The sequence below is a fragment of the Xenopus laevis genome, chromosome 2L (genome assembly GCF_017654675.1).
Source record: "Xenopus laevis strain J_2021 chromosome 2L, Xenopus_laevis_v10.1, whole genome shotgun sequence".
In the NCBI taxonomy this organism is placed as follows: Eukaryota; Metazoa; Chordata; class Amphibia; order Anura; family Pipidae; genus Xenopus; species Xenopus laevis.
In genome coordinates this window covers 100,104,396-100,124,223 of record NC_054373.1, presented here as the reverse complement: position 1 = coordinate 100,124,223, position 19,828 = coordinate 100,104,396, and the positions used below count along the sequence as shown (strand labels likewise).

The following is a 19,828-nucleotide window of genomic DNA, read 5'->3' as shown; positions in this document are numbered from 1 at the left end:
ACAAAATTAAGATTTATTTAAGATTAGGATTCTGTTACCTGTGTATTGTTACAGTCTTGACAATTAAACACGTTTACACTGAACAAACAGATCATAACTGGTTATACCAGGATGCACTTCACTTTAATATAAGAGTATATAGGATACAAATCTATTACTGTTCTTGCTTTAATTGTTTGTTTGTTTTAATCTAGGTCTTTGGAGTGGAATGACCATTTGTGGGATTTTTTTGGTTATATTTTTTACAATTTATCTCTCAAGGTTGAACTGGGAGGACGTGTCTCTTGAGGTACATTTAATACATAGTGTCTCAAGTACCATTGCCTAAAGTCTAATATCACACAGTATGCTTTTCAGCCTACTGTTTCCCTCTGACTCCCACAGCTTCCATTTACTTAAATAGGAATCCATGGGAAGTGCAGACATGAGGTTTTTCAGCCTGAAAATGCTTACTAGAGTATTTCCAGTCTTAAAATATTTCACAATCTGGTGTTCCACTGTGTAATATTGGACTTATATGATAGATATTTGGTCACCATCTTGGAAGCAAAAATCTGTAACTGGTTTCTCCCAGTTACAAGCCTGGTGCAAGACTTGGAATGTTTATTATGTTACCTAATAAGTTGGTTAGACTGTTAAATACATCATTAATTGCAGGATAGGATACTGAAGATGAATACATTGACAGTCATATATAAATAAAATCAGAGAGTTTAGCTGCTACGCAACAGTTTCTGGTGGGAGTTACAGACAACCAGCAATCCTGCACCAATTCAATAATCCATGGCAAATAAATCAACAGCAAGTTAGAAACTAAGAGCAACAGCTGATAATTGATGTGGATTACCATTCCATTGCAAAATTGCCTGGTGTTCATAAATGAGCCCCAAGTTGTATAAAATGCAAATTTGTATTAATATTTACATTTTATGTTTGCTTTAGGCTCAGAAAAGGGCAGGAATAGAAGAAAAAGAAGCAGCACCTTCAGGTTTGTGAATAAATGTCATTGTCTGTGCTGGTATATGCATTAAATTTGTAGCCTATTTAATAAAGTAAAAAAGCAAACTAATGGCACACACGGCAGCAAGTACTTCTTTAACAAAATTACTTGCTTTCATGGTAATGTTAAAACTTTTGTATTGATATTTTAGTCTAGTGTTTCTCTGGCCATTTTGCTAGATACTCGCCTATTATCACTGGCACTGCTTGTGAGGCGAATTGTTAATTGATTGTATTTAGAAAGTTTCTTGTTTCAGTATGCTGAAGCTTATATTAAATTTTAATTTTAGCGATAGTTCCCCTTAAGGATCAAAAAAAGCAAATTCACTGAATAGTTGTGGCCCCCCCTTAAAGTCGTTGACTAACTCAGAGTTAGAGAGATGTAAAACAGTAAGTTGTGTTCTGGCATCCAGTCACTCCAGTCTTTATAGATTAAATGTTTGGTTAACTAAATACATTAGAAATAATTTTTATTTTTCACACACAGTTTCGATTTTAACACTGAAATGTTTTGTTGAAAGTGTTCCAATACACCCCAGCCAAGCATTATTTAACCCCTACCAACACTTCGACCACTGGTGCGAGACGTGCAGTCGGGCCCCCGCCCCCCTCCGCAAAAGATTATTTGCTGCGAAAACGCCCACGGTGGCTGGAAATCGGCAGTGCGCGAGCTGCCAGTGGGCCCTGAGGGGGTGCGGACCCTGGCCCAATCGCACCCTGTGAGTCTGTAGGCAGTATGATCATTGGGTAGTGTTAACATTTGGCCCCAAGCCCAGCATAATTTCTGAAAGTGGCTCTATCATCATATCACTACATCACTTTAAAAAAAAACATGTAGTACTGGAGTAGTGGCAGGGTTGGGGCTGTTTTCTAATAAAAAAAAAATCTTTGCAGTTCTTCATGCCTAGTAATTTTGACATACTGTATATGAGTTATAGGAACATGTTTGTATCTCAGTATCTCTTAAAGCAGACATTTTATCATTCATTTTATCCCTTAGCCAAACTTTTTATTTATCAAAAAATCTTTCTTATGCCCGCATCTATCAACCCTAAATTAGCAGGGTACATCATCCTGAGCAGTGTTCTCTTAGTATATATAAATGTAACAGAAACAATATCTATTTTAACAGCTGCCTTTTCTGACATTACCACTGCTGTATTTTGCAGAGATACAAATTGTATCAGATGATATCATCTTATCTGACTTCAACAGTAATCTGAGTCAGAAACCCCAGGTGATTTTACCAGAAGAACCAGCTGCCCATGGAAAATCTCTACAAATGAATGACATCTTAGTCCGCCGTGGACTTGCTTTCATTGCGAGTATTGCTGTGTTACTGCTGGGAGTTGTAATAAAGCTCTGGGTAGCCATAGTGTAGTATAACCTATCAAAGTACCATTTGTATTTCAGCTGTATTTCTGTCCTATACAAGCCCTTTTGCCAATAAAGGCTTTTTAAGGAATTTTTCTTAACGTGTGGTGCTGTCTATCTGAGAAAATCAACTTAGTGGTTATCAATCAGTGACAGAATTAAGTAGAAACCATCTTCTAATAAGAAAATCAGTAGTGCAATCTTTCAGATTAGACCTTGAAAAGGTACTGATACTGAAAATACAGCATTAAGATGGCCATAGACGCAAAGATCCGATCGTACAAATTGAGGATTTGTACGATTTTTGGACAGTGTGTGGAGAGTTCCGACATATTTCGTTTGGCGGAGTCATTTGGTCGATATCTGACAGGTTAAAAGATTTCTGTTGGCTGCGGGTAATATCTCTGCATGTATTGCCAATCGTACGATTTTCAGTGGGAGACTGTCACCAGCTTTGTTGGACATAACTTTCGTACGATTGCTGTCAGAGGCAGAACATCGGCTGATCTGTTCTTTTCTACTTTATTTGATCTGAATGGTTAGTGGCAGGTCGGGAGATTGGGAAGTCTGATCGTTCGAGGATTTGACGATCCGATCTTTGCATCTATGGCCAGTTTAAGGAATTAACATCTAAGGAAACCATATAATCTACAGTATATATTAAACTTATTTACTTACAAGAACTGTTCTGATCCTCCTAAGGAGTACAAAAGGGGTTGTTTGCATTTTCGCGTTAAGAAAACTGCAGATCAATGACCAATTTTCAGTGTGATGCTGTGTTATCTCAACCTCATGTACAAAATGGGGGTGTGGAAGCACTCTAAAGACTAAGTAATAGTATATTTAAGTATAATTTAAGTGCTAGTTTTAATGCACATTCCCTAGTCCCCTGTCTCAAAAGTAATTTTACAAAACAGGGGTTTTTAGTTATAATCATAAAGTTGAAAAGCCACCATACCACGTCAAGGTAAACCCCATATGGCGGTCCCTAACCGAAAGGTAAAAAAGTTACTAAAAAAAGTTTTGTAAACTTACTTTTGAGACAGGGGACTAGAGAATGTGCATTAAAACTAGCACTTCCATTATACTTAAATATACGATTACTTAGCCTATAGAGTGCTTCCACACCCATATTTTGTACATTGTTATCTCAACCTCTCCGGCTGTGCAATACTACTGATTTATCAATACAAGTTGTAATCAAACCAACTATCTTAAATGCATCATATCACTTCTTCAGAATAAAAAGAAGCCCCCTCCATATTTAAAACCCTCAGACAGCCTTTCCAGGTAAATATAGTAAATAATACATAAGGCATTCTAAATATAATACATATATCACATAGTATAGGCAGCGGAAGATGGTTTTGGATGGGGGCCAAGAAAGTGGGCCACTCCCACTTTGAAAGGACACACCTTTAAAAAACACATTGCTTAAAGTGTTTTCTCCAAAATTCATTCCAGGTCTAACAGCCAACAATAATCATATATTTGCATTATTCCTAGGGTAGTAGAATATTAGATAATGAATACTCATGGGCTATTACACCTGGAAGCAAATTCTGCACCCAGATAAATAGATTTCTGAGAATCATTTGTAGTAGTATACAAGGAGTTACACTAATAGCAATTAGGAGGGGCTGCTATCACATATCTATTGGTGCTACACTGTTGACCTGTAGTATACATGTTGTGTATGCTGTCAGTTTCATCTTCAGCACATTATACAGTGAAAAAATGGGTAATGCTATCACCTTCATACAATAACACCCCAACATCAACATGCAATTAAAGACATCTCTAAGCAGTCCTGGACTGGGATTCAACATAGGCCCTGGCATTTCAAGTAGACAGAGGCCCAGACAACCCCCCACCTGTAGCTGGTTATAACACAAGCACATTACACATTAAGCCAACTGGCACTCCAGACAAACTACACTGAGAGGCACTGGGTATTGGCACTCCAAACATATTTTACATAGTTAAAGGCAGCGTTTACAGACACCCCAAGGCAATGGCTGCTTGACACCCAAAGTGCAATACACAGTATGATGGAGTGGGTACAGACACCCCAAGGCAATGAACTCCTGAGGATGAGTAGAGTTTTCATACAAAGTCCTGTGAGTGCGGTCTTTTTTCACTGAATATATATATATATCTTCCAGGTGAGTATCCGCACTCCGAAATCAATCTTAATGAAGGCAGGGGTGCACGGTAAATCGTGTATACACCAATGTTTCATAGACCAGCACTCCCTTTGATATAAAACAAATAATCTTTTATTGCATCTTTATCCAATATTTCGGTCCCTGTTGGGACCTTTTTCAAGAATGATATATATATATATATATATATATATATATATATATATATATATATACACACACACATATATATACACACAGACACCCCAAGGCAATGGCTGCTGACACCCAAAGTGCAATGCACAGTATGATGGAGTGGGTACTGACACACCAAACACATTTGTTGCTTCATGTGTCCTTGTGTTTATTCTCTTGTTTTTCTTTCCCTTCTGTCTTCCTTGTCTGTTTTTCCTTCTTCCAGAACTTTCTGTTCTGCTCTTCTTTTTCTTCATATGCCTCCCTCGCTGTGGTTATCCAGAGTGAATTTTATGCTGATCTTGGAAGTTTGGTGGCTTGGATGGTGCCACTGCTCTGTTGAGAGGAATCCTGTTACATATTGGAGTGTGGGACCACCAACATTTAAAACTACCTTTTTCTTCATATGCCACATTTTCTTTTGCTGTTCCATGTATAATTTATTTTTTCCAGTTTCACCGTTCACTCCTCTACAATGATTTTCTCTCCCTTTTGTATAGTCTATTCTCTTCAACCATCACTATTTGCAGGGGAATTATTGCTTAAGGCAGCATTTACAAGTGGCCTGTGGTAACTTTAAGGGAAGGATGTCCATTGTATTTACATGGAAAGTTGCATAATTGTGCACCCCCAGAAATGCTCTTATTTGCAACCATTTCTGTATACTTCTCTTGTATCCGGGCTTCAGCCCTTTACACTGCATTTCCTTTCAGTTTTGCTCCTCCTTTTCTCTATTGTTTATTTGTCCTCATTATTCTTTACTTATTTTCTTTCATCTCACCCCTCCCTTGTCTCTCTTTCTCTCCCCTTCTATATAATTCAAGCCCTTTAACTCTGCTCTCTCTCATCCCTATACTTCATGTTTTTAATGTTTCCCAATTTCCCTTTTCTCTCCACTAATTGTTCTGTATTCATATTTCATCTTTCCATTTCTTCTACACTATCTTTTTCTCCCATTTTCTTGCAAATGCTATTTTCATTTTTTTTTGGTCTCCCAGCACTTCACTTCTTCCCTTTTGTGGCCTCAAATTCACTTAATGCAAAGCCATTTTACACTCAATCCAGTCTGTGTTTGCCTCTTCAGGGGACCTGAATTTGAGAGCCCCTGCATACTCATATCGGCTGTTGTATGATGCTGCACTGCCTGTGACATGCACAGTGGTAGTAGTGAACCAAAGGGTAAATTGCAGCACTGCAGAAAGTGGATTATAAAGTGCAGTACAAATATAGGGCCTAAGAGCTATATACTGTATATATATATATATATATATAGCACATTAGAAAAAAAATATGACTTTCCCCCCACCTCCAGTGACACTCTCCTTAGTCATAATGAACAATGCATAATCCAAATATGCCAGTAAGCCCATTGCTAAAAAAAAAGTCTTTGATAATTTGTTTGTTCCCAACTTCTTTTTACTTCCTACTGTTGTCACTCTTAGGTTCTCTAAAGAAAACTCCATTACTGCCACCTCCCCCAACCTTGTTTTGCTCAGCCATTCAAATTCTTAATGTCTCCTACAGAATAACTTCTAATTTGTGCTTGCTTTTGTATTTTCTACCTTTCCCTTTGCAGTATAAGCATTTGCCATGCTCTGGATGTTGTCAGTTGTGTATTTTTGAAGGCTGAGAGAACTTGATCTGCTCAGTGCCCATGCTCCATTGATTTGTGTTATGTTTTGGGTAGCCGAAGATGAGGAGAACATAACAGTGCTTTATTAGCAGGCTCTCATGCAGCTATTATACAACAGTAACTTTCACTTTTAAGCTATCAGGAAGTATGCACAGTTTAAGTATGAGCACAGTGACATCTACAGGCCATTTGTATAAACACCACAATTTGAATCCAATCAGCCTGTGTGCACTCACACACAGTGGAGCTGAAGCCTCTGAGCTGACCTCAGCTTCAACCTTTGTACCCATTACAGCCACAGGACCCCCAAATCAGCCAGTCCATTGTCTTCTTCTGAGCTGAAAGGTCCCACCGTTGTCTGTCAGGCTGCTGTTTAACTACAACACTCAACCAGGCACCAACTTTTTAAAATAACACATGGAGGGGTTACATTTCTGTCTGAAATATATCAGCAGCTGATATAAATCTATTTATGTATCCTAATATTAAGGCCAAATGTCCCACTTTATGTGTTAAATAAGATATTTGAGAGAGTGTATGTAGACTGCTGACCACTATTTTATATATGGCAGAAGCATAACTACATTAGAAGCAGACCCTGCAGTTGCAAGGGGGCCCAGGGGGATAGGGGGGCCTAGTAAGGCCCCAAATGAAAAGCTTTTTCAACATATCTTCTTAGAATCAGACAACATACCAATATTTCGGGGGCCCTGAATTGAATTTACACTGGGGCCCAGTAACATCTAGTTACTACACTGTTTGATGGTTAAACGTTTATATTGAGAGATGCGTTGGGATAATTTAGAAGCAGGATTGGAAATCAGGAACAGAGCTGACAATCAATGTGAAGACTGGGTCAGAACATGAGACTGTGTTTAGGTTTACGTGATATACATACAATAACACTTACATTCGCCTCACAGAATAAATACAGAGGAGACTGAGATTTGGGAAGTTCTCTTGGTGCAGCAACCACAGGAACCATAATCAGTGCTGCCACTCCAATACAGCAGACACCACTTGCTGAACAATACCACACACTCACAAACTCGCAGGTAAACAGACTCACACATACACAATCACACACAGAAAAGATTCACACATTTTTGGTAACCATTTGGGTTTTTCTTGCATGGTCCACTTCTGGCAAAGTTTACCAAAGCCCCCTGTTCCATTTGTTGCATGTTCTAAGAAATTGGTTTTCGTCAATTTTACAGAACCTCAATGTTGTTTTTAGTGTTATTCTGTATAATGCATGACAATATTTAAAGCAGAAGGATAGCCTATGGTAAAAGGGATTGTTCACCCTTGAATCAGCTTTTACTATGATGTAGAGAGTGACATTCTGAAACAATTTGCAATTTGTCTTAATTATTTGTGTTTTTGAGTTATTTAACTTAACTTAACATTAACTTATTTATTTTTTATCCAGTTTGCAATTTCAACAATCTGGTTGTTAGGGTTCAATTACCCTAGCAACCATACATTGATTTGACTAAGGGGCTGGAAAATCAATAGAAGAGGGCCTTCATAGAATGATGAGTAATAAGTAGCAATAACAATAAATGCCTTACAGAGCATTTGTTTTTAAATGGGGTCTGTGAGCCCCATCTTAAAGTTCGAAAGAGTCAGAAGAATAAGGCAAATCATAAAAAAGCTATAAAAATGAAGGCCAATTGAAAAGTTGCTTAGCATTAGACGTTCTATATCATATTAAAAGTTAACTGAAAGGTGAAGCACCCCTTTAAAAGCAGCCAACTCAGACTCCAGAGTTGGTAGTGCCCACTGATCAGCCTGTCAGATTAATATCTGGCCAACAAGACTCTGTACATTCTGAGGCAAATGATGGGATCAGCCTAATTTGGGTTTACTGACCTTCCCAAATGAGCAGATCATAAAAAGTCACACCACTTTTGATAGCGTACCTTTAAAAAACACCAACATTGACTCTAAATGTAATTGAGAATAAAGTGCATGGGTGAAAAATGATGAATCTGGTTGCTTATTACATGTTAAAAATAGGAGCCAACTACTGCAAGAATTCAGTGGATTAAATCAAAATTGCAAGTGTTACTGCACAGTACCGGTAACTAAAACATTGGAGAAAAGAAAATAATAGTCCTGTGTCAGCCAAACATTACTGTATGTCCTTGGTAGTCATTTGAGATTTGCCCATCTAGCATATGAGCAGCTCACTCTGACAGTTTTCTTAGTGCAGACACCTAGGTTTGCAATGAGCACTACTGCCAGAGCAGCGGCACAGTATCACTGATACAGACCAACATGCAAAGTGTTTAGCAAACATATATTTAATTTGCTCATTAGAAAGGATCCTAATGGGGCCCTTATACTTCTGCCCCCAGCCAACATTCCTAAGGTCTGCTTCTCCATTGGTATACCCCCTGGCAATCTTAGAACTAAGTGGGACATTCACTAAAAATCGTAGTTGTGCTAGCGTCCGCTTCGCCGCGCTTTGCCAGGCGTAGTTTCGCCAGCACTCCGCTAATTCACTAAAATCCGAAGTTGCGCTCAGGGGTAGCGTAAGGTTTTGAAGTTGCGCTAGCGATGGTTAATTTGCATACGGCGCCAAATTCAAATTTCAATGGAAGTATTCGTAGCAGCACTAGACAAGCCTGGGAAACCTTCAAAACATCAAATAAAATTATTTTGCCCTACACATGTGCCCACTATATAGTTAAGTTGCCATGAGTTAGGAAATGTAGGGGGAAGGAGGGGAGCCCCAATAATTTTTTCGATCTTTTTCAGCCTATCAGCCATAATATAGAAAAAACCCCATTGTTTTTTGGGACTTAGAATAAATGTTGTTTTTTTTGAAGCAATCCCTATCTACTCTATTGCGCTTCGCCTGGTCTGAGGTGGCGAAGGAAGTCTGGCGTAAAAGGTAGCGTTCAGGACATTGCGCGCGTTAGTGAATTTGCGTAGTTACGTCCGTTGCGAAAATTCGGCAGGCGTAAGGGTGCGAAGTTAGACTAGCGAAGTTACGCCAGCGTCCGTTAGTGAATTTGCAAATCAACGAAAATGCCCAACGCTAGCGAATTCACGCTAGCGTTAGGCGCTTAGTGAATTTGCCCCTAAGTGCGGATGTCCCAGATCTATGGATGTACCAGATCTATAATTTGACTGAAACAGAGCCCTAATATAATTTGTTAATAGAAGCTCATTCAGTTGTTCAGGGCTTTAAATCACATGATTTTATGTGTTCAGCCAAATCCCAAATCCTAATAAAATGTAAAACCAAACCAAATCCTGGATTCAAGTAACCAAGATCTCTTAAAATCCTGTGTCCTCTAACCCCTACTTTGGCATTTCCTCTAGACTCTTAACTGTAGGCAGCATCAAGTCCTGTAAATCTATGGTCATCTCTGTTTTAGCAGTGTTTTCCTGTTGTTTGGAGTTTGGCAGACACTTGGTACTGGTTTTGATGTGTTTTAAGCATTGTCAAGCAAGGTATGGTCACATATTTCTACTGTCTGTGGCTAATGTCTCTGTCCAAGATCCTAATAAATACACAGATGATTCTTTTTTTTTTTTTTTTTTTTTTTTTTAAAAACACATTTTATTTGTTATTAGATATAAAATGCACATGGAGTATCTTGATATTACAGTAGATAAGTCAGCATCTGGTGGTGTTTGGCAGGAATGGCAGCAGCTTTTTTTCTTGTTAGGTTCCAAATATTTGGCATAGGGACCACAATATTCTTTGCTGGACAGGGTTTCCTTGCTCTGTAGATAGCTAGCCTGTAGATTGCATTGGATGGCTGGCACAACTCCTTTGTTTAGAAGTCCATATCCTGAAGGATAGGTAATTCAATGGAATTGCTGGAACCAGAAATTGCACTCTTTCCAGAGGATACAAATACGATGAAATTATATAAAACTATAAAACATTGAGGATTTAACAGTATTCATTAGCCCATTCCTGTCTGTGACTCAATATTAGTACAATAAAAACATACTTGTAGATGACTGCTATAATCTTGTATCTGGAACACACTGCTAACCGTTTTGGTTGGGCAGGAGGGCAATGGAAGGAATAATTATATATGCTTTTCATACCTCGAGGTGGGTAAAGATGGAATCCATCTACAATAGATTTTACTTTAGATCTTCCAAGGTGGGTAACTAAAATATATCTAGAAAGCAAATAAAAACAAATGTAAAGTAGAGCCACTTGGAAATTGTTGGTATAAGACAAAACTGTTGCTTTCTTACCTTGGTGCAAGATCTTTGTTGACTGTTAAAGCTGTGGAATAATCTGTAAAATCTAGAATATTCCAAAAGTAGTCTTCTCTATCCGAACTTGTTGAGATGGAGCACCTGCTATTCACTTTATATGGCTGGTACTTCTTATATGGATATGGACTGGCCCTCCACCTACCCCGTCCATTCCGTCCATTTATCTGATGTTCATTCAGGTGTAAAATCGAATTCTCTGAATGCCTCTTGGTGCTCCGATGGTAACTCTACAGATGGAAGTGTCAATGCTGGAGCTCGGCATTCAGGTTGCCTAAGGCTCTCCAGATGGCCTTGGTTGGCTGGCACAAATGGAGGCCTTACTTTTTTGTCTTTAAGTTTTTTCCAGTCCATATCCTGAAAGAAAATCATATTATACAATGAGTATCTATTCCAAAAACTTCTAGAATTGGTGGAACAAGTGATTATAATGCATTTAGAGAATACTGAAGAAGTAAAGATGGAGTTATATTGAAAAATTATTAAAATAATTAAAACTTTGAAGATTTATTGGTACAGTATTCATTAACACATTTCTCTCTGTAATTCAAGATAAGTACAACAGAAACTTACTATAAAGAAGGGGTGCTCTTTAACCATGTCAGCACCAGCCTCACCGGATCCCAGGCGAAACTCTGGATCTTTCACTAAGAGCTGAAAAAACACAAATACCCCTGTTAAACATACAGATCACAAAAAGAAGAAATTAACCCAGTTAATACTAACAGTCTTCCAGAGTCTTGTAGACTTACAGAGCAAGTAGCCTGCAGGATACATATGTAATTGATATGGTTGGGCAGAAATAAGAGACTGCATAAGGCTTCAGTATGAAGCTCATATTTTTATATCCATCAGATACATCTCTTCTATCAGCACAAGTTCTGTATACAGGGGTCAAGCAGTTATTATTCCCACCCCATCCCCTTCTAAAGTGGGTATTCAGTGTTTTTAACACATTATTATATTACAATGTAACCTACTCATCCTGTTATGTACAACAAGTCAGTAAAGCACATCCCAATACTGATGTATTGGGGGCAACTTACTTCATTTATTACTCCACAGACATCCTCTGATAGATATTCTGGTAACTCTATCTCATCATAAAGGATGCTCTCTGCTAGCTCAAAGGGATCCTCGTTGTTGAATGGTAACTGCAATAGAAAATAAGTATTTCTTTAGTAAACCTCATTTTCCGAGATATATGCCACTATGTCAAATTAGGTGCTACCATGCATGCTATATTATTCTTTCTGAGAGTATGAGAAGTTATGTTTAAAAGGGTTGTTCACCTTTGAATTAACTTTTAGAATGATGTAGAGAGTGATATTCTGAGACGACTTGCAATTGTTTTTAATTTTTTTTTTTATTTGTGGTTTTTGAGCAGCTCTCCAGTTTGCAATTTCAGCAATCTGGTTGCTAGGGCCAAATTAGCCTAGCAAAATGGCACTGATTTGAACAAGAGACTGGAATATGAGTAGGAGAGGCCCATAATAAAAGTATGAGTAATAAAAAGTATCAATAACAATAATTTTTAGCCTTACAGAGCATTTGTTTTTAGATGGGGGTCAGTGAACTCCATTTGAATACTAGAAAGAGAAATAAATAACGAAGAACAATTGAAAAGTTGCTTAGAATTAACCATTCTATAACCTACTAAAAGTTAACTTAAAGGTGCACCCTCCAGTTTTCACCATAAGCATATCTATGTAGGCTGGTTAAATTACACCATGAAATTCCTATTAAAATGGCAATGAATTCTCAGTGTAGGTGATGACATAGGAATTGAGTTTACCTCATACATGAGCATAGCATACATGGCGATACCAAGGGCCCACCAGTCAACCGCCATGCCATATCCGATATTCATATAGATCTCTGGGGCCATGCAAGCTCTTGTGCCGCACTTGGTCTTTGTGCGGTCGTTGTATCCAAATCCTTAAACACAAAAAAAACACTGTAAGGAAACTGCAGATATTGGACCTAATGTATAAGACTTTTCAAAAAAACTCTCTTTCAGTGAACATCCACTTCAACACATTCACTAGTTACAAATACAGATATATTTAAAAATGACATAAACATGGAATTAGACCAACTGAAGCAGATTATATACCAGTAAAATGGAATGTATTCAATGCATGCGCTAGAATTATAAGCGTATAACTTACTGTTTTTGCTGAGGCCAAAATCTACGATCTTCACAAATCCATCCCGGTCCATCAGCAAATTTTCAAGCTTAAGATCTCTGAATGAAAATAAATTATGCATAACAGTTTAGAAGGAATACATATAAAATCCTTACTTAATATAAAAACAGCAAAGGATATAGAGTATCCCACTGTGAATTATAAAACTGTCCTTGAATGACATTCCCATAATACCAATTGTTTTATATATTTTATTCACCTCTCCTAACTCTAGCAGGAACACTTTGCTGCCATTTAAATGAAACCTCTACTTCTAATACTACACATAAAGAGTACTGTTCTTAGTAATCTACCAGCTCCTTCTGGAAATAAGAATAATTTTACTGCTGTTAATACTTACCTATGAACAATGCCAATCTGGTGTAATGCCTCCAGGCCAAGCACTACACATGCGGAATAAAACCTGAATAGAAAAAAATAAAATCCAATTAACATTGTATATTGCTATAGAAACTAACTTGGCAGGTGATCACATGTATAGATCAATTTAAGTATTCAGTATGGTGTCAGAAATCCCCCAAAAGTTGTACATCCCATACCGCACTTATTCTGCCCTGTGAACATTTACTGATTCCCGTTCTACTTACATTACATCTTGTTCCTCCAGTTCTCCATATGTGAGGAATTCAAACATGTCACCTCCAGGCAGATATTCCATGGCATAAAAGAGGTGACTGTCTGTCTGGAATGTTCCGTATAAAGACACTAGAAATGGGTGTTCGGAACAACTGATGGTATGGAGGATTTCCTTCTCTTTGAAGACACTGTGGGGTAAAGCATTAAATTGTCATTACCTGAGACTCATACAAGGAAACTTATACACAGTCACCGTGCCTATAACCTCATCATCTGAGCTAAAAGCAGCCAAATACAACTCATTCAACAGAATGTGGGTTCAGAATGACATGAAAATTTAGAAAAAGACAAGGAAACATGTCACAGAGATGGGTATGATTAATCTCTTCCGTTTCACTGACCTTTCCAAGTCCTTCTGTTCTACAATCCGTGTCTTCTTCAGGGCTTTTATAGCACACACTTCTTTGGTCTCCTTGTGCTCGGCCAGGAACACCTGTAGTAAGACAGAACGTTGAATTACTCTGGATAAATTAGTAGGGGCTGAAAGCTAAATGAGGAATGAGTAGCTCACCTTTCCATAACTGCCATATCCTAACACTTCTCCCAGGTTGTAGTTTGAAAGGGAAATGTGAGATCTAGGCTCAACAAGGCTGAAATATAATAGAATAATATTGTTACATGGGTTTCAAACAAGATTTATCATAGGATATAGTCTACTTGGTGACTTTCACGTGGCCTACCATCACCATAAGATACTTGCCAGTTAGTGCTAATACCCACTAATGAAAAGGAAAAATACAAAAATACATTTCAGATAAGCTGTTAAATAGAAAATAAGAATTTTTTTAACATATAAGCAACTTAGAATTCTGATCCAGAAACAAGACAATATGGCCCAAATCAGATACCTGTTTGATGCTCCTTCTGCGCCCTGTCCATCACATAAATCTGAGCCAGTATCAGGATTCTGAAGCTGCAATCAGAGGAGCATTGTGTATCATTATGCAGAATAAACATTGCAACAGATCTATATGTACATTATTTCTACTTTGCAAACTCTAAATCTAAGGATTTCTAAAGAATCATCTAATTACACTTATTAGCTTTTCTATAACTTAAGAAAGCTCACAAGCAGTACTAGTGAGGGAATTCTACAATAAAATAATATGCATGCTGAATTTAAAAAGTAACATACAGTAGGGATAAGTATCCTTCTGTGGGGCAACAAGTTTTTATTCTGTGGGTGTGTGTTAATTTAAATATAGCAAGTTTGTGCATGAGAATGATTGCTTTTAGTATAAATGCTAATTTGTGATTATTGTCTTTCCCTACATTCACAAAGAAAAGCATATTATTAAAATCTACTTACATCTAAAAGAAGACTGGAAGAGGTATTAGCATCATCCTCTGGCTCAGGATCAGTCTGCTCCTGAATCTGTCCGATGTTATTGGACATGCCAGAATCACATTCAGGAGCCTCTGTGGTAAATGAAAAGCAAACATGAATTTCTATATAATCCCAATAAACATATTAGAAGTAGGGGTATTGCATCTGCTACATGCTATTTGACTGCAGGTCACATTCTCCCCATTTATAGTGTCCCTAAGTCTGGTGGCCGAGGTGGCACTTTTCAGCCCTGGGCACTTTTTAGATTTCAATGGGGAAATGCTTGAAAGTACCAGTGGAAAAAAAGATATAGGGAACAATATGTTAACTCTAATGTGTATATAAACATGCCTGATCAGTGTAATACAAACATAGATCATGAACTATATCATGATCCTACTTACCCAATAAAGTTGGCATCCCTGGTGGCTCATATACATTTGCAGCAACACAAATGTTCACCGGTGCCTCCGAAATATCTATGATCACAGGGATTTCCACCTTGGCATCCTGCAAAGATAAAACATATTCAAAAGTGACCATTAAGCGTGATGTCACCTCGGCACTCCTGCCGTGTAACCCACTACAGGAAATAAAGTCATAAATGGACTTTATTTTTGTTATGGGAATACACCTGTGCATTGCACAACCATACACTTTACTTACAAATGAAAGCCAAATGAAGGTGGTGGGGCTGGCACTATCCCTGTTTTCATCCTTTGCTGCTTCAGAGCTCTTGGGCTCATGGAGAGGAAGGGTTTCTCTGGTCTTATAGGAAGGGTCCTCTTCACTCTCAGCAGGTTGTGAAGATTCTGCTAAAATGAAACAATTTGAATGGTGTCATTATTATATAGCAGTGGGTTCCTTATCACAACTAACATTGCATGCCCAGCTATGCTGCTCTTGCTATGGGTATTAAAAGTGCTAATTATTAATGATCACACTTACCCAATAAAGATGGCTGTGCCGAGTGGTAGGGCATCTCTGCGGTGGCAATGAACTTCACCAATGAATCACTTATATCAGTGATCTCATGTATCTCCACATAAGCATGTTGATCTTGTATCCATTTTGATTGAATTGAATTCTGCAGAAGTAAACACATTTATAAAAAAATAAGAACACCCCCTGATGTGCAATAAAACAGCCAAAAAGAAGCATGTGAGCAACCTTACCTCGAATTCACACGTCTTGCTTCGAATGCAGCCCATGACCTTTTCTCCTGTAACATAATAAAAAAGATTTGGTAAATTTCACAGCAAATCAAGCAACAAAAAAATCTGAAGAATATGGGCATTATATGATGGTAGTGCCCTTTAAGGCCTCCTAAATTTATGACATGCTAGTGTATCTGTATCCAGAGTTAGACAGGGCCTCCTAGGGCCCAACATAGAAGCTGATATCCAGGGCTCTCTCTCACAGATATTAGCTATACACATTACTTAGCATTATATGAGTTATACTGGCCATAATGGCAATAAGAAAGGGCTGGTAGGAATCCATATTTGTATCTTTGAAACCAGAAAGTGGATTGGTTGACTTGGTGTGGGTGCATAACAAAGTACAGATGCGTGTTATAATATTATCAGCAGCAACTGCAGCTGTTACTGCACTACAGCTCCCCAACTGACTTTGGTTTTAGGATGGATACTCCCAAAATAACTACAGATTCTGACCATTCAATGCCATAGACACACAGACAAAGCAATTCAAAGTGATACAGATGAATCCCTGCACATTTCTAATACTGTGTTATAATATCTCTATCCATTAAGCTGCCAGCCTGACTCAGTGGCACAAGGAATCATATTAAAAATGTGTAATATTTGTCTTAGATAACTTATCTTTATCCTAACATGCCTTACTTTATATTATCTTTGATATGTTCTGCTTACAATTGATATGATTGACAATGCTTAGAATACTATTAAATCCACACAGAGGATTTTTTTGCTCATCTTTTATGCTAATTGGTCAGCTGTTGTAATTTCATTTCTTTATTTGAAAATGCAATAAAAGATTTAAATAAATAAGTTTAATATTTAGCAGGAAAATTTAATTACAGAGACCAGGGATTGGGCTGTGACATCTAGCAATGCAGCTGAAACTTGTGACAGTAGGTGACCCAACTGGCTGGACACCTCTAAAAATGACTACAAATAACTACAGATTCTGCCCCTTGTCACTTCAAATCCACAGACACACAGACAAAAAAAATCAAAGTTATACAGATGAATCCCTGCACATTTCTTATGATGAGTTATAATATCTCTATCCATTAAGCTGCTGCCCAACTGCCATTAACTGCCAGCCTGACTCTTTATACAAGCACTGTCAGTGGCACAGAGAATCTTATTTGTTGCTAGTGCCAAATAAATGATGCCCTAAAATGTGCCATTCCTCCCAAATATATTTACTATATATAAAAATAGGTCATTCTTAAATTAAAAAAGTACTTACAGAGAGAGCAGGTAAAAGGCTGTAATCTCTAGCTATGCCGTTAAGCATGTGACAATAGGCGACCAATCACCTTCATCTGGACCATAGCACAGCAAGCAGCTGATTGGCTGAAGACACTCGGTAGCAATGCAGCTTAAACTTGTGACAGTAGGTGACCCAACTGACTGGACACCTCTAAAAATGACTACAAATAACTACAGATTCTGCCCCTTGTCACTTCAAAGCCACAGACACACAGACAAAAAAATTTAAAGTGATACAGATGAATCCCTGCACATTTCTTATGATGAGTTATAATATCTCTATCCATTAAGCTGCTGCCCAACTGCCATTAACTGCCAGCCTGACTCTTAATACAAGCACTGTCAGTGGCACAGATAATCATGCCCTAAAATGTGCAATTCCTCCCAAATATATTTACTATATATAAAAATAGGTCATTATTAAATTAAAAAAGTACTTACAGAGAGAGCAGGTAAAAGGCTGTAATCTCTAGCTATGCCGTTAAGCATGTGACAATAGGCGACCAATCACCTTCATCTGGACCATAGGACAGCAAGCAGCTGATTGGCTGAAGACACTCAGTATTACCCCAATAGCAGGTTTCAGAGCTGCAGCAGCCAGGCATGGATTTGGTTATAAATAGTTGGGTTTGTGCCAGAAACAATGCCAAGCCAAGATGAACTTGCACCCCAGTTCATGTTAAATTTAACTTTTATCATGTAGAGAATGGCTAAGTCTAAGCAACTTTTCAATTGGTCTTTATTTTTCGTTTTTATAGTTTTTTTTAATTATTTGCCTTCTCCTTCTGCCTTCTCATTAGCCCCATTTAAAAATGCTTTGTAAGGCTATAAATTTATTGGTATTGCTACTATTTTATTACTCATATTTCTATTCAGACCCTCTCCTATTCATATTCCAGTCTTTTATTCAAATCAATCCATGGTTGCTATGGTAATAGCAACCAGATTGCTGAAATTGCAATTAAAAGCATCATGCATTTTACATCTTAGCACAACATGTTATCATTTTGCTGAAGACAGTAGAGAGTTGTGTATTGATCCAGATGAGCCTATTTACATTCAGCTGCAACTTGATAAACAGACTTACCTCTCTTATACCTGTGTCACTTTCCATCACTTGTTAAGATCCACATCACTCCCCTGGTTAAGTCGGCTCCAGCACAAAACCATCTTCTTTCCATTGTGGTGACATGTCTGCTTTTCCTGTAAGCGTCAAAAGCTTGATTTGGGGGGACAAAATGCTGCCACCGAACTAGACGAGGAATACATTTCATTGTTGGAGCAGAAAGCTGCTCTTTCTCTCTTCCCTCCCTATCTTACTCTCCTGCTACAGAGTCTATAACAGATCTTATCCTGTCTCTAGCTGGCCTCGTTCACAGGGTCCCTGCTCCCTGACTTATTACTAGAGGTACTGGTCCCTCTAGGGTAGAATGACTTTACTGGACTGGGGGTACCCATGTTAAGTGGGAACATGCAGCTGGGTCATCATCAATCAGAAACCAGAGGAAGATCCACCCCTAACCAATTACTATATTAAACTGTGACAGGAAATGGTCATAAAGCCTCTTGGACAATAACTACAATATGTAAATTACAACTAGATACATGGGCATCTGCAGAGCAACTAGGGAGATAAGAAAGTGTGTGGCTTTAAAGCCATAGAGACATTAGTAAACCTATGGGTCCCTACATAAGACCATAAGGTCATGTTATCCCCTTCATGAGCATACTCTTATAAATTGGATTAGCTAATTGTCAGGGAGAATTAGAAGTAAAATCATGCAGCTCTTGTCGACCGGTCCATAATTTTGTGGGGGGTCCACTGGCCCTTCCGGTTCCTACGCGTTTCCGTGACTGGCCCCTGTAACATGAGAGAATATCATACCACAGAACTATACGAGGAACTTATAGCATGAAGGATTGGAGCCTAAACCCGTATCAATCATTTAATAAAAACATGTACTCTCCCATTCCCTATTCATGTTATTCAGGGATTCAAACGTGTATATCCAAACGCAAAAGGTACGTAATGACGTCGACAATCAGGGGTCTGGTAACAGCAGGTGTTTTTTTATTTGTCCTCCAGGAGAGGAGGAAGTCCAAATGCGCGACACTCACACTAAATGGGTAACAACTGACAGGATCAGCACTAGTGTATCTTAGGGGGACTTGCTGACGCTGCGACTTTGCGAGGCTCTGAATATACAGAACCTTCCACGTTTTCCACAAGCAAAGACGTTTCTGTATACCTGGCCCGGGAAAGGATGGTGGTGTGGTCTCGGCATCCCTGGGCGTGATTGTGATGTGTCGGGGCGTGGTTACAAACCTGTTAGAACTCGCCCACCAGGCTGTCATAAGTTTATTGTGCTTATTCCGTGGAATCAGTGTGTACTAAAAAACCAGGTGTCCCCAGAGAGAGCCAAATTAGGCGACTATACTGTAAAGAAAACGTCTCAGTTGTTTGTAGTTGTATAAACTTAATCGCAAACACTAAATGGAATGTTTGAATAAAACATTTGAGCAGTGCGAATCAACGCTGTACAGCATCCCATCCTCTGATACATAATATTACT

At 38.3% G+C, this 19,828-nt stretch overlaps 2 protein-coding genes across 3 annotated transcripts in view; one reads left to right on the top strand and one right to left on the bottom strand.

Moving 5' to 3' along the window:
* slc47a1.L (solute carrier family 47 (multidrug and toxin extrusion), member 1 L homeolog) overlaps positions 1 to 2,464 on the top strand; it is a 31,223-nt gene extending 28,759 nt beyond the window's left edge. Inside the window, exons 15-17 of the mRNA XM_018246916.2 lie at positions 195 to 289; positions 943 to 988; positions 2,169 to 2,464. Of these exons, the coding sequence (XP_018102405.1) occupies positions 195 to 289; positions 943 to 988; positions 2,169 to 2,380 (353 nt within the window). The 3' untranslated portion in view covers positions 2,381 to 2,464. The remainder of the gene's footprint in view (positions 1 to 194; positions 290 to 942; positions 989 to 2,168) is intronic.
* A 7,463-nt stretch (positions 2,465 to 9,927) lies between these two features.
* On the bottom strand, positions 9,928 to 19,315 carry LOC108708322 (serine/threonine-protein kinase N2). 2 transcript variants are annotated; one of them, XM_018246915.2, is made up of 18 exons: positions 18,343 to 19,315; positions 15,948 to 15,994; positions 15,721 to 15,859; positions 15,439 to 15,587; positions 15,177 to 15,282; positions 14,755 to 14,864; positions 14,294 to 14,358; positions 13,957 to 14,035; positions 13,787 to 13,878; positions 13,397 to 13,573; positions 13,150 to 13,212; positions 12,771 to 12,847; positions 12,395 to 12,537; positions 11,646 to 11,753; positions 11,173 to 11,253; positions 10,579 to 10,956; positions 10,423 to 10,499; positions 9,928 to 10,157 (listed from the first exon to the last, which is right to left on the bottom strand). In XM_018246915.2, the coding sequence occupies exons 2-16, from the start codon at positions 15,981 to 15,983 to the stop codon at positions 10,774 to 10,776; spliced, it is 1,608 nt and encodes a 535-aa protein (XP_018102404.1). In that variant the 5' UTR covers positions 15,984 to 15,994; positions 18,343 to 19,315; the 3' UTR covers positions 9,928 to 10,157; positions 10,423 to 10,499; positions 10,579 to 10,773. The 2 variants fall into 2 exon arrangements, with proteins under 2 accessions (XP_018102404.1, XP_018102402.1); XM_018246913.2 differs by having other exon boundaries at positions 9,928 to 10,499.
* Between the last annotated feature and the right edge of the window lie 513 nt (positions 19,316 to 19,828).

What these genes read in the sequence shown, in the direction of transcription:
- LOC108708322 (XM_018246913.2), bottom strand. Translation starts at nt 15,983, where the DNA reads ATGGGCTGCATTCGAAGCAAGACGTGTGAATTCGAG. An exon ending in CTTCCAGTCTTCTTTTAGAT is followed by an intron (nt 14,359 to 14,754) that starts GTAAGTAGATTT and finishes CTCTGATTGCAG; the next exon opens with CTTCAGAATCCTGATACTGG. An exon ending in CAGATTGGCATTGTTCATAG is followed by an intron (nt 12,848 to 13,149) that starts GTAAGTATTAAC and finishes ATTTTCATTCAG; the next exon opens with AGATCTTAAGCTTGAAAATT.